This window comes from Delphinus delphis, chromosome 1 (assembly GCF_949987515.2).
Source record: "Delphinus delphis chromosome 1, mDelDel1.2, whole genome shotgun sequence".
In the NCBI taxonomy this organism is placed as follows: Eukaryota; Metazoa; Chordata; class Mammalia; order Artiodactyla; family Delphinidae; genus Delphinus; species Delphinus delphis.
Genome location: NC_082683.1, coordinates 30302698 through 30315823, shown reverse-complemented (window position 1 = coordinate 30315823; position 13126 = coordinate 30302698). Strand labels below are relative to the sequence as shown.

The window sequence follows — 13126 nt, the reverse complement described above, 5'->3', positions numbered from 1 at the left end:
TGCTGGAGAGACCTGGGGCTTCCATGTCACCCGTGGAGCTGCTGACACTTGGATTGTACAAACCTGAACGACACGTGTCCTGCCAAGAAAAATGTTCTCCACCTCTGCAAGCCGCCACATTCCCCCAGCACAGCCACAGCAGGGCGCCACCAAGAGCCCAAAGCAGCCCTGGCCCTGGAGGGGTGGATGCGGAAGAAACAACAGTCTCTTTCCCAAGCAAGGAGCCAGAAGTCTGAGGTTCCAATGGGCACTAAAACGTCAAAGCCCTTGGCCTATTTTCAGGACCCACGAGGCTGGAGCCTCTTAGGTTAAACACAGGGGCAGCCAATCTCTTCCCTTCTCCCTCCTCGGGCCTCGGAGACAGCCTTCGGTTTAAGAGCAGCTCAGGACCCCTAGCTTTATTCCCTTACAGTGAGTGCTCTGATCACTTCTACCCTGGAACTTTGTACTCAGAGAAGATGGACCTTCCTGCTCCATTTGGCCTGTACGCCTACAATAGCATTTGAGGACTTATGGGTGTGTAATCTGCGTACGTGAAACCCCAGTGGTGTGTTCGTGCACACACCTGTGTTTATGAAGCCTTGTGCATCTACTCCCCTGAGAGCCTAGAAAGTGTGTGCACCTTTGTGTGGGCGTGCGCTTCACCAGAAGGCCTGTAGGTATACCTCCACCCTCCCCCCACCTTCCTCCCCGGCGGGGGCAAGGCAGCCACAGCAGCAGCAGCACGCAAGCTGTTCTGTCCCAGGAACAGACTGCTGCTGGATCTGTTTGCTCCTCTGTCCAACGCCCACGGGATGAGTCCCTTTCCTGACTCAGGTCTCAAGTCTCCAGACGCCTCTGTCATAAGACCATCAGCATTTACTTAGCACAGCACCTTCCCAGACTGGGAAGCACTACCTTCCTGAAGGCAAAAGCTGCTAGCTTCTAGTCCCCTGGCCCTTCTTCCTGCTTTCCAGGGCTCCCAGATCTGAATCCCACTGAGTACACCCTTAGGGAACAGGCTTTCATTTCAGGCTTGCATAAGAACATAATAGTCACAGGAATTTATTAAGCTCTAGTAACTTTTCTTTTTAAATACCTGCAGAAGGGTGCTCTCCCCGCTCCAGGGGGTGAGGTGTAAGCGAGCCTCCCAGAATCCTGCTCCTCACACATCTGCTGTAAGCACGCTCAGCCCTGTCCTGACTGGCCTCGGCCTACCATCCCTGTGTGGGCAAATAAGGGAAGGGTGAGACTCTGGGAGGTCCATGTGTCTGCCGCACACACGCTGGGATATCTATTTCTAGGGTGAAGGCCTGTACCAAGCCATTTATAGCCTTGGAATCAAGAGCTGGCCAGGAGGGCAGGAACAGAGAGCCAGGTCTGTTCTGATCTGAGCTTCATCAATAAAGAAGAGGTGCCCCTGTGAGCTCTTAATTCCAAGGGTTTCTATCTGCAGCTGTAAAGTGTAAAAGAAAAAAAGTCCTTCCTGGCTAACTTATGCAGCCACCGGAATATCCAATAAATTAAGAATGAATGGGGGTAAAATTAGGCTATCCACTGGTTAAAACATTATGCAAACATTAGAAATATTTACTTTAATTTTTACTATGAGCATATATTACTTTTAAAAATTTAATGATGTAACAAAATGGAAAAGAGCTAATGATTTAACAGTAAGTGAAAAAAGTAGGCCATAAAGGTGTTTAATTACAACTACAAAACACAAAGACCAGTGCCAACCTCTACAAAGTGGAGGAACTCAACCAGAATGCTCTTGATAGTCGTTCACCTCCATTTCCCTAACCTCCCAGCATAGTTAAGCATGCAACAGCTATCTGTCGTTCTTGAATAAGTATTGGGATTAGAGATGAACTCACGTGTTTTCCAAATTTGCTATATCGAAGATTATGTAACTTTTATAATGAAAAAACATGAAAGTATATAAAAATAAGACTGATTTCAGGGAATTCCTTGGTGGTCCAGTGACTGGGACCTGGCGCTTTCACTGCCTTGGGCCTGGGTTTGATCCCTGGTCGGGGACCTGGGACCCTGCAGGCTTCGCGCAGCGGCCAAAAAAAAAAAGACTGATTTCAACAATTCAACAACCCACAAACAATTTAGACGGGGGAAGGGGCGTTAACACTGTTCACATCAAATGTCTGATCTATAATAAATTATGATTATAAACAGGAAAACCAAGTCACTTAGAAGAGTGCAATCTGAAGTTACTGGAAAAAAAACATAAACTCTTCCACGTGGAATGACAGTCTTATCTTTAACACTTCAACGTTTTCGACGACTCTCAAATTTGTAAATAGCTGGGGAGTTGACTGTTTCTTTCTTCACCTTCACCTTCTGAGTTTTATCCTACAAAAGAGTAAAAAGTTACCAGTAAATAGTAGGAGAGGTCTGTGTAAAACAGCAAGTTTAATAAACTACCTATTAGAAAGCCCCTAATTCAGCCCTTCTCAATGTTCAAGAGAGACAAAGCCCTTTGTCCTAAGGCATCCCCAACGTGATGAGTCAAGTTCTCCCCTGGGCATCTATAATGAGGCTGGCTGTGCAGAAGTTCTTGTGAAAATTGAGAAGAAAGGTACTTAACTCATTATCTTGTAGGGCTTCTTCTCTTACGGAACCCCAGTTGAGAAAGGCAGACCAAAATGATCCGCAAAGCTGAAAATCTTGACATTTAGAGGAATGATAATATGAAAGGGGCATCTTATATTCCTTAGCTCTGCTATTTAACTACACAATGTTGTCTATTTTTAAACACCAGTGAGTGACACGCACTGTTTTATTAACCTGTTTAAATGTTACAGATAGCTGCTCATAAGCTATAAAGTTCATATGCCACCCGATCCTACCCTTTGCTGTTCCAAAGCACTGACTAATAAGCAAGCCCCTTATTACCTTCTTAATCAAGGAACATTTCAACACTGTCAGAGTAACAGACACTGGCTCAAACCACTGCCCCTGAGGAGCAGACATTTTCACTGGGGTTGGTTTACACACAGCTGAAATCCAGTCTCAGTTTAGAACTTTACAAGGATAAAAATAAAATAAAATAAAATGAAGGCCTAAGGCTCTCTCTTCTCACCAGAAGATCTTTGCGAGTCTGAATTTTCTGTGCAATAACAAACAATTTCTTCTCGCGCTCAATCCGCTGTGTCAGGCAGTTATACTGCTTTTGCCTCTCTTTCGCTATTTGCTGCAGAAGAAACACACATTTTCAGTAAAACAATTAACAGGGTAAAAATGAGTAAGAAACTGTTTCTTAATCCACTTGGGCCCAAACGCATAAATGGTTTCATCAATTCCCTCCTCACCCCAGAATCAACGTAACAAGAGACTCTGAAGTTGGCCATTTTAGGAACACCACATTCCAGAGCTCCATGGAAACTTGGAGCCTTGCCCATGGACACAAGGCTCACCTGGAGCAGAATCAGGACTGCGCCTCGAGTCTCACAGATCCCAGGAATCTTTCCACTACTACACTGAGCTGTCTGAGCGTCCCGGTTACCTAACGTGCAGGAGTGAACCAGTGCTGGAAACCCTACACAATGAGTAGAGAAGCAGAGAAGGGCCACCGGGCAGTGTGCTGGTGTCAGAACCGCGGAACTCAGAGAGCAGAAGGGCTCTGTCAGTGGAAGCTGACCTGAAAATTCTCACTACTGATGACCCTCGAAGACCAATGGTCCTTCAATGTGGGGGGATCACAGACCTCTGAGAAACTGATGAAAGCTTTGGATTCTTTCTTGACATAAGTGTATATATGTATTCGTACAAATTCATAAAAACGTATATACCCAGTCACACAAAATTTCAAGGTGGGAAGAAGGTGTTCATAGACTTCCTAAAGCCCATTCATGGACTGCTCACCCCCTCCAAGTTACAGACTAAAAATTCCCTTGCAAGCCACCCACCAGCAGTCTCTTAATAAAAATAATTTTGCTTTAAACAAGACAGTCAAAAGAAACAACACCACTAGACAAAAAGGGCAATCCAAACCTTCCCAACTTCTCAAAAGGTAAGATGGTGAACTATTCTACACAGGACTTCGGAACACCAATCTCTTTAGGGACTACTGCAATACTTGAGAAGTGTCGGCGACACAGCTAATTGAAAATACAACTACATGACAAAGAGGGTTATCACTAGAACACCAGTCAGCCGGCTCCCTGGCTGGAAGTGTTATCTACACAGAGGGGAATATTACTGGGCCTTGGATTTAAACAATTCACCAGTTCTAGCGTAGTCTCACAGCAGTGGTTTCAGACAGCTTTTGTTTTCACTTTATTGCACAGACTGTTGATTTATGGGATTACCCAATATAATCAAACTAATTAGGGGTATTTATATTACTAAAGCAAGTTTAGCTGCCTCTGAGCTGGAGAAGCTGCTGTGAAATTAAACAAAGCTGATGCAGTGTAAATGATTCAAATCCAAACAGAACAGCTGTCTGCTTGAAACACACTGACAGCATTTTTTTAAATGAATCAGTCAGAAGTGAGAGTGCAACTCCAGAAGACTTGGAGAAAAAGCATGTCTTCTCACAAACCCAGTTACAGTGATGGAAAGCACCGTAAGGACAAGTCAATACAAAAGTTGGGGTACAAATGCAGAACATGAAAGACCTTTTGATATGCATATTCACTGTTAAAGGTTTAATATCAAAGTATACCAAATCCCTTCATCTTCAGTGTCCCCTCCTTTCTTTGCCTTTTAAAAGTGTTGGCACCTGTTACAAGCATTGAAAGCACAAAGCCCAGGGTCAGAGGTAGGATTCAAATGCAGACCTAGGGAATTCCCTGGTGGTCCAATGGTTAGGACTCGGTGCTTTGCCGGGGCCCGGGTTCAATCCGTGGTCAGGAAACTAAGATCCCGCAAGCCTCGCAGCATGGCCAAAAAAAAAAAAACAAAAAAACCCCAAAACAAATGCAGACCTAAAGGCCAGAAAGTAAGCTCCTGACCACTACGCTACACGTCCTCTAATCTTAGAAACTAAGGAACCCTTCTCCACTTCCGCTCCCATCACCAACTCCTCCTTCCACTTCTCTAAGAGAACTTAGTAAGTTTTCCAAAAATAATCATCTTAAATGCAGTAGGGAGAAAAAAAAAAGAACCTAGATTCCCATAAACTCAGACCTGAAGAAAAATGGAGAAAATTACCTTAAGTCGAGTCTGATTGTTAACTCCTTTCACTTTCTCCTTCTGCAAGGTCTCTATCGTAGGTCTGTTAAAGACTCTGTCGACTAGTTCTGGAGCTGTTCGCAGGTGAGTTGCAATATCGAACTGTTCGACTAAAAGTCAAGACAATCCTTAAGGCGCTGTCTCTGACACCAAACAACACAGACCAATATGCTAGACTGTCCCAGAAACTTTCAAACATTTCATACCTTCCTTTTTGGTGTCAAAAAAAAACACATGCTTCTTCTGTTGCTTCCCCTGGAAATCCAGCAGATGGAGCTCTGATTTTAGTCTTTCAATTTTCTAGGATACAGAATATGGTCTCATTTTATATTGGGTTCTTCTAGGGTATCAGAAATGAATTTGCACAAGTTTAGACCATTCCACATCATTATCACCAGCCAGCAAAGAATCTGCTTCATTCTTTTAAAAGAAAGGACCACTAACATTTATCAAGCACCAACCACATGTCAGGTAGGGGGCTAGCTAGGCACTACACAAAACTCATTTAATCCTTACAACAATCCTATGAGATAGAAATGTGGAAACAGCCCCAGGGAAGTTAATCTGCCCATAATCATGGGGCTGATGAATGGCAGAGCCAGAGTTTAAACCTAAGTCTGTCTCAAACTTGACCTCTTTCCACTCCACCATGCTGACTATACTTTTAAACCATTATCATAATTAAGTGTACTTTAAGATTGGAAATGCCAGAAGAAATCAACTTACAACTCGAGATCAATGGATTTCTATTTCTCTTCTTAACCAACAAAAACATATCAGAATAAAGAGTTTTAGTTGTTACCTTAGCTTCTGCAACCCTTTTCATTTCTACATATTTGACATCCTGAGTTCTCATTAGTTTCAGCTGTTCTGGAGTTACTTCTTCCTTAGTCTCCTTAATAACATGAACTCCATCCTAAAATCCAAATTTAAAAGATACGTTTCCTATTAGATTAAAATCATTAATAAGTTGTTGGCATAGTTCGTGGCTGGAACAAAGACAACCAAAGGCAACATACAACAGCAACATAATGCACCAGGCCCCCAAGACACACATTCAATTCAGCACCTCCAATCACCCTCTCAGAATAGCTCCAGGCATCAGACAACTGCAAACGCATGCTGCTCATGAAGGGGCAGCTTTGCCTTTTGCATCATGACCAGGAGCACCTGACCAACTGGAGAAGAGCTAAATAAAAGCCCAGGGTCCTAGCTATCTATCTCCTCCCTCATCCTTATTTTCCTTGTTGAGTTGGAGCTCAAAACACCAACTGAGGGACTGCCCTGGCAGTCCAGTGGTTAAGACTCTGTGCTTCCACTGCAGGGGGCATCGGTTCAATCCCTGGTTAGGGTACTAAGATCCCACATGCCATACGGCATTGCAGGGGAAAAAAAAAAAACCAACTGATCCATTAGGCACCCACCTGGAGTTTAACCCGAGTCATTTTATAGTAGAATTCATCTGGATTTTTTTCAAGAGCCTTCTTCCGGAGATCTCTAAGGTATTTTTGCTTTTTCTGGTAGTCACTGAAAAGCAGGTTAAACAATGTTCATGGCAAAAAAGAAAAAAAAAAAACCACAACAAGCAAACTTTACAAGCATCTAATGATACATAAAAAATGAAACTCAAAAAAGCCAAAAGGAGTGACTACATTCGACCCACACTCCAATGTCACACTCCAGTGTCAGATGTTGAGCTCATCTCTTTGTGGGTCCTCTCCTATCCCTGTTCTACCTGGAATTAACAGTCCCCATTTCACATAAGTTTTACTGCCATCTACATCATTACAGGGAGAGACCCAACAAAGCACAGATTACAACTCCTCAGACGGGGTTCTGATGCAAGCTTGGGCACCGAGTGATCAAATAAGATTCAGAAACTACACGTTGTAGTATAGCATAGTGACTAGAATCATGGACTCTGGAGCCAGACTGTCTGGGTTCAAATCTTGGCTCCACCACTTCTGGCTGAGTAATCTTGGATAAATTAGTTAACCATTCTGTATCCCAACTTAATCTGTGAAATGGGTGTGATAATAATAGTATCCCCAAAGACTGCTGGAATAAATGCATGTAAAAATGGTAACTCTCTTAGAACACTGCCTGGCCTAATGACAGCACTCAGTTATTATTATTTGCCTGAAAAACTCTGGAACCCAGAGCAATCCACTTAATCCACCACCAGCTGCTCCGGGGGCATAAAAAGGACCTCAGCTGACATGCATGGCTAACAAATAATTATAAAATGTTTTGTAAATAAAGTGCTAAGGAAGAAGAATAGAGATGATTGTTTTATAAAATGTTTTCGAAGTTCATTATCACCCACACTCAGTCCCATGAATCCATCTTTCACATGTCTTCATTCCACACCACACATGGTGATGTAAGAGGCTCAACAACTGGAATGTTAGATTCTATCTTGAACTTCAAGAAAAGGGAGAGAAAAAAGATTCAGCTTTTAGCTCAAACACCAAGGCAGAAGCAAACCAAAGCCACTCTGAGAAAACGATCTGGAGCAACATAATAAAAAAAATTCTCAATGCAACTACAGTTAAATAAATAACGCTCTGCCTAAACAAAGAGCGAAGTTTAGGGTCGCAGAAAAGTATCTGACAGGCTGCCAGAGCTTTGGCCATTTTATCAATGGCAGGAAATATCCCCGGCTGGACACTCAGGCAATTCAGCTGTAGTACAGGGAGGCTGTAAGCTTTTCTGGCAGCACGGCTCCCAGAAAGACTGTACTCACTCTGCACGAAGTTTGTAATCTTTCTTTTTCTCCAGCAGGCCCAGATGTTTTCGAAAGCTGGGCTAGAAGACAAAAGGGAAAAAAAAAGTGCTTAGTTTCCTCAGCAAACACATACCCGAATCAACAGTACACCTGACAGGAACAAGAATCTCTGGAGCGTTCAGTAAATCCACGTCCTGGCAGCCAATGTGCTATCCTGTTCCCTCCCCTCCCCCAAATGGGCACTGCCCAAGGATGAGAGGCCAATGCAGGCGCCAGAGAGGTCACAAGTGCTGCCGTAGTAGGCTTCTTGGCCTATTAAGGACAGAGAAAGGCAACAATGACTCGGCACTAAGAAAGCAGTTGCCAGTTGTACTAAAATTACTACAGACTTAATCCAAGGGTTTATAAAATACTATGAAGGGAAAACATAGTAACAGGGAAGCAACTGTGGTTAAGAGAGCTAAATTTAGAGTCTGAAGAACTGGGTTCAAATCCAAGCTTTACCTCTTAACAGTCTGTGACTCTGGGCACTTCACTTAACATCTCTGAGCTCCTGTTTCCTAGCTATAAAATAAGAACAATAAGATCTACCTCTCACGACTATCCTGAGGATTTAATGAGCCTCTGTAAGTGGTAGCTGCCCGCACACAGCCTGGCACATAGCTGGTGTCCAGCATATGTGTACTGTTATTATCCTAATTTCGGTACTAAGCATGAGAGAAAACCAAGTATGACAGAAAATACTTTCTCTGATACAGAACTTGGATAGCATGAAGGTACAAGGATTAAATCTTGGTATTATCTTTCTACAAGCTATCACTACTTGAGCACTTAACCTACGGCAAGGTCAGTGCTAGATGCTTTTGCCTACATCATCGTAATAGGCCACATTTATTAAGAATTACCGTTACATTTTAGAAAAATGTGAAAATATAAAATTAAAAGAAAGAAAAGAAAATCACTATAAAGAATTTGTATGGGGACTTCCTGGTGGCGCAGCGGTTAAGAATCTGCCTGCTGGGCTTCCCTGGTGGCGCAGTGGTTGAGAGTCCGCCTGCCGATGCAGGGGACACGGGTTCGTGCCCTGGTCTGGGAAGATCCCACATGCCGCGGAGCGGCTGGGCCCGTGAGCCATGGTCACTGAGCCTGCGCGTCTGGAGCCTGTGCTCCGCAACGGGAGAGGCCGCAACAGTGAGAGGCCCACGTACCGCAAAAAAAAAAAAAAGAATCCACCTGCCAATGCAGGGGACACAGGTTCGATCCCTGGTCCGGGAAGATCCCACGTGCCGCAGAGCAACTAAGCCCATGCGCCACAACTACTGAGCCTGTGCTCTAGAGCCCGCGAGCCACGACTACTGAGCCCTTGTGACTAGAGCCCGTGCTCCGCAACAAGAGAATCCACCACAATGAGAAGCCCCCGCATCGCAACTAAGAGTAGCCCTCACTCACTGCAACTAGAGAAAGCCTGCGCCCAGCAATGAAGACGCTACACTTCCAAATTTTTTTAAAATTAAAAGCATTTGTATGTACTTTTACTTTGCTTTGTAAAATCTAGGAGTTTTGACATTCCCAGAAGGTAAAAAAAAATTCCTGTTCTCTTGTTAGGATGAGTATGTAACATGAGTTAATAAAATTTTTATCAAGGTGAAAAAAAAAAATGAAATACTGTTACAAAGCAATCTGCTATGCTCCTTACACACAATGTCATTTATCCCCAAACAATCATGGAAAGTGGATAAAGCAGACACTACTGTTACCCCAATTTTCCAAAAAGGGAATGAGGTTTAGAGAACAACTTGCCCAAGAACATAGAACGAGTAAGTGGCAAAGCTAGAACGAGACCTATTCTATCTGGGGCCACAGTCTGATCTTCCCCACCCTCCTACACTGCATCCTCTTCCACTTTGAATATTCTCGATGTTTGAGGCAGTACATAAACTTCTCTACTGTTTAAACTTGTATAATAACTTGAGTGGAATTTTTAAAATTTATTTCTTTATTTACTTGTTGGATGCATTGGGTCTTCGTCGCTACACGCAGACTTTCTCTAGCTGCGGCGAGCGGGGGCTACTCTTCGTTGTGGCGTGTGGGCTTCTCATTGCAGTGGCTTCTCTTGTTGTGGAGCATGGGCTCTAGGTGCGTGGGCTTCAGTAGTTGTGGCACGCAGGCTCAGTAGTTGTGGCTCGTGGGCTCTAGAGTGCAGGCTTCAGTAGTTGTGGCACACGGGCTTAGTTACTCCATGGCATGTGGGATCTTCCTGGACCAGGGCTCGAACCCATGTCCCCTGCCTTGGCAGGCGGATTCTTAACCACTGCACCACCAGGGAAGTCCTTGGGTGGGATTTTTAACAGTCTCCTCTCTCATCCTCTACCTTGAAGTGATGCAAGAAATAACTCAATATTTAAAATAATACCCAAGCCCTCTCTTGATCATTATTATTTTAATTATAGCAGACAAAGAGAAGTTGACAGAGAATAGAGAAAGAAAACTCAAGGGTCAAAACAGCAACAAAGTGGGCTTCCCTGGCTCTCGTCAATGTGTTTACCAACCTTCCCAGCATGGCCTCCTCCTCACCTCTCCCACAAAGACCCTCTATTCCCACTCAGACATGGCCATGTCATGCTCTTTGCCTCTGTCTTGTCTACGAATCCAAATCAACTACCCACAATTGTGCCTTTGGACACACTATTCAACCTCTTTAAGCATCAGGTTCCTCATTTGTATTGATACAAATGAGGATAACATCTGCCTCACAGGAATGCTGTAGGATTATACAAGATAATCCTTGTACAGCATGTTGGGCTGTACCTAGCATACAGTCAGTGCTCAAAAAGTGACAGTTATGGGACTTGCCTTGTGGCACAGTGGTTAAGAATCCACCTGCCAATGCAAGGGACATGGGTTCAAGCTCTGGTCCGGGAAGATCCCACGTGCCGCGGAGCAACTAAGCCCGTGTGCCACAACTACTGAGCCTGCGCTCTAGAGCCAGCGAGCCACAACTACTGAAGCCTGTGCGCCTAGAGCCTGTGCTCCGAAACAAGAGACACCACCATAAAGAGAAGCCCGCGCGACACAATTAAGAGTCGCCCCCGCTCACCGCAACTAGACAAAGCCCACACTCAGCAATGAAGACCCAACACAGCCAAAAATAAATAAATAAAATAAATTTTTTTTTTAAGTTGACAGTTATTATCATCGCCTTCCAAGTCCAACAATTTTCACTGTGATGCTTTCTCTCATCATCTCTCCTCTTCCCACTCATGTTCCTTAATGAGCATTTTTGTTTGTTTTTTAATTTGGGGTTTTTTTCCCCCTTTCTTTTTTTTCCCCCCCCTCATTGGGCATTTTTTTATGCATCTCTTATAAAGTTGCTTCTTTTTTCAACTTTTAGTAGCCTCTGGATTCAAAACACTTGGTCTGATCCCTGGCTTTGCTGATTGCCACCTACAGCTGTATGTCTTTGGGCAAATTACTTAACCTATCTGAGCCTCAGCTTCCCCATCTGCAAATGTAAGAAAATAATAGTACCTACTTCCACACACTCTTGAGAGATAAATGAGATAATAAGGGTAAAGCATTTTGCACTTTGTCTGGCTCTGGCACACAACAAGCACTTCTAGCTGTTATTATTTTTAGATAGATCCACACAGGGCTCCAAACAAGGTGGCAAATTATCGATACACTACTCCCAGCACACCACTGAGCATACAGCAAGTGCACAATAAATGTCTGATAAATGCTATTAAGCAGGAAGACTGAACTGTGGTTGGGAGGCCTTAGTTCCATCCCATCCATCAGTGACACAGCTTTAGACACATCATTCTCTTTCTCTTCCCCATCTGTAAAATGAAATTGCACCAGACATCCCTAAGGGCCTTTCTGGATCAGATATTGTGTGATTCCTGAGAACAGAATAATAAATTGATTCTGCATATATTAAATGAATTTCCACTCAATCTCTCCACACAAACACACCCTCCACAGAAGTCCTGCAATTGTTTATTCGGTCTGAATTTGCTGTTTGTGACTGGGCAAGTCAATTCTGTTCTTTGGACCTCAGTTTCCTCATCTGTATAATGGGGTTGGAAAACACCAACATTACATGGTGAGACATAAACAAAAAGCCTACGTGGAAGATCTCCATGGATCTCAAAGCCCAGGCATGATGATGATAGCACATTAATTAACTCCAATCTCTTCGGGATCAGCCCGCATACACAGCGGACAGGGCTGAGTATCTTTAGATGTGGATTCCAGTTCCAGCGGGGACACTTATTGCCTGTGTGAACTTTGACCTCAACTTCTCCAGAGAAGATCAAGCACTTTACACACAGTATCTCATTTAACTACTTCAATGAAACCTTGCAAGATAGCTTTGATTATCTCCCAGGAATAGGGACAGCTGTGCTCTCCTAGCTAGAACGACCACCCACTCCTCCCCGAACCGCGAGGGTCCGCCCAAGCCACGCCTGCGTCGTCAGCATATATTTGCATGTATTTACAAGCAACATGTCCGCACAGAAAAGGCCAGGACCCGCAGCTGGGTTGGTGGGGGGTAGGGCCGGGGCGAGAACAGCACATGGGGCCACCGGCCAGCGTTCGTGGGGCCTGTGCGGTCCTACCTGGCTTCGCTCTCTGTGTTCCCGCTGCCGCGACTTAGCCGCTTTCCGAAAAGCCGCCGCCATGTCTGCTCAGTCCTGGAAAAGCTCAACAGACAACGCCGGGTCCGCACCGCCTCGTCCACTGACCCTACCGGATATAGGCCAAGCTGCCAGAGGTTTAGAACCGCCCCCTTCCTTTCTGCAGCCTATCCAGCGCCTGCTTTTCCGGAAATACGTCATCTAGCAAAAGGCGTCCATCCCAGGCTGCTTCTGGGAAGTGTAGTTCTCTAGGTCTAGCCTCGTGACTCTACAACAGCCAGTTCTTATTCGCCAGAGCCTGTCCACGTGTACGGTGAGTTCGCCTTCGTGATCCGCTCCGTTGGCACCTGGGAGCATCGTGGCTGGCACTGTCCTTGGGGTGAGCTGGGCCTGGAGTGTGCGCATGTGCAGTCGACTACAGCTCTGCTCCGTTTGCCGTGTTTATGCGGTGTATTTGTATACACTGCTAGGTATAAGATAGGTAACTACTTTAGAACTGACTGTATAGCACAGGAAACTCTACTCAATGCTCTGTGGTGACCTAAATGGGAAGGAAATTCAAAAAAGAAGGGATATATGTATATGTATA

The 13126-nt window shown here is 44.5% G+C and overlaps 1 protein-coding gene across 1 annotated transcript; it reads right to left on the bottom strand.

Annotated features, from left to right (window-relative positions):
• Window positions 1–1094: 1094 nt before the first annotated feature.
• Window positions 1095–12651, bottom strand: UTP11 (UTP11 small subunit processome component). The gene is made up of 8 exons (XM_060019705.1): window positions 12520–12651; window positions 7916–7977; window positions 6594–6696; window positions 5972–6085; window positions 5376–5469; window positions 5149–5279; window positions 3077–3187; window positions 1095–2346 (listed from the first exon to the last, which is right to left on the bottom strand). The coding sequence occupies exons 1-8, from the start codon at window positions 12580–12582 to the stop codon at window positions 2263–2265; spliced, it is 762 nt and encodes a 253-aa protein (XP_059875688.1). The 5' UTR covers window positions 12583–12651; the 3' UTR covers window positions 1095–2262.
• Window positions 12652–13126: the final 475 nt, after the last annotated feature.

Bases quoted from the DNA above. Each gene is read 5' to 3' on its own strand.
- UTP11 (XM_060019705.1), bottom strand. From the start codon at position 12,582: ATGGCGGCGGCTTTTCGGAAAGCGGCTAAGTCGCGGCAGCGGGAACAC. The intron at 7,978-12,519 runs GTAGGACCGCAC...TTTGTCTTCTAG, and splicing joins AACACAGAGAGCGAAGCCAG to CCCAGCTTTCGAAAACATCT. The intron at 5,470-5,971 runs GTAACAACTAAA...TCTGTATCCTAG, and splicing joins AAAGGGTTGCAGAAGCTAAG to AAAATTGAAAGACTAAAATC.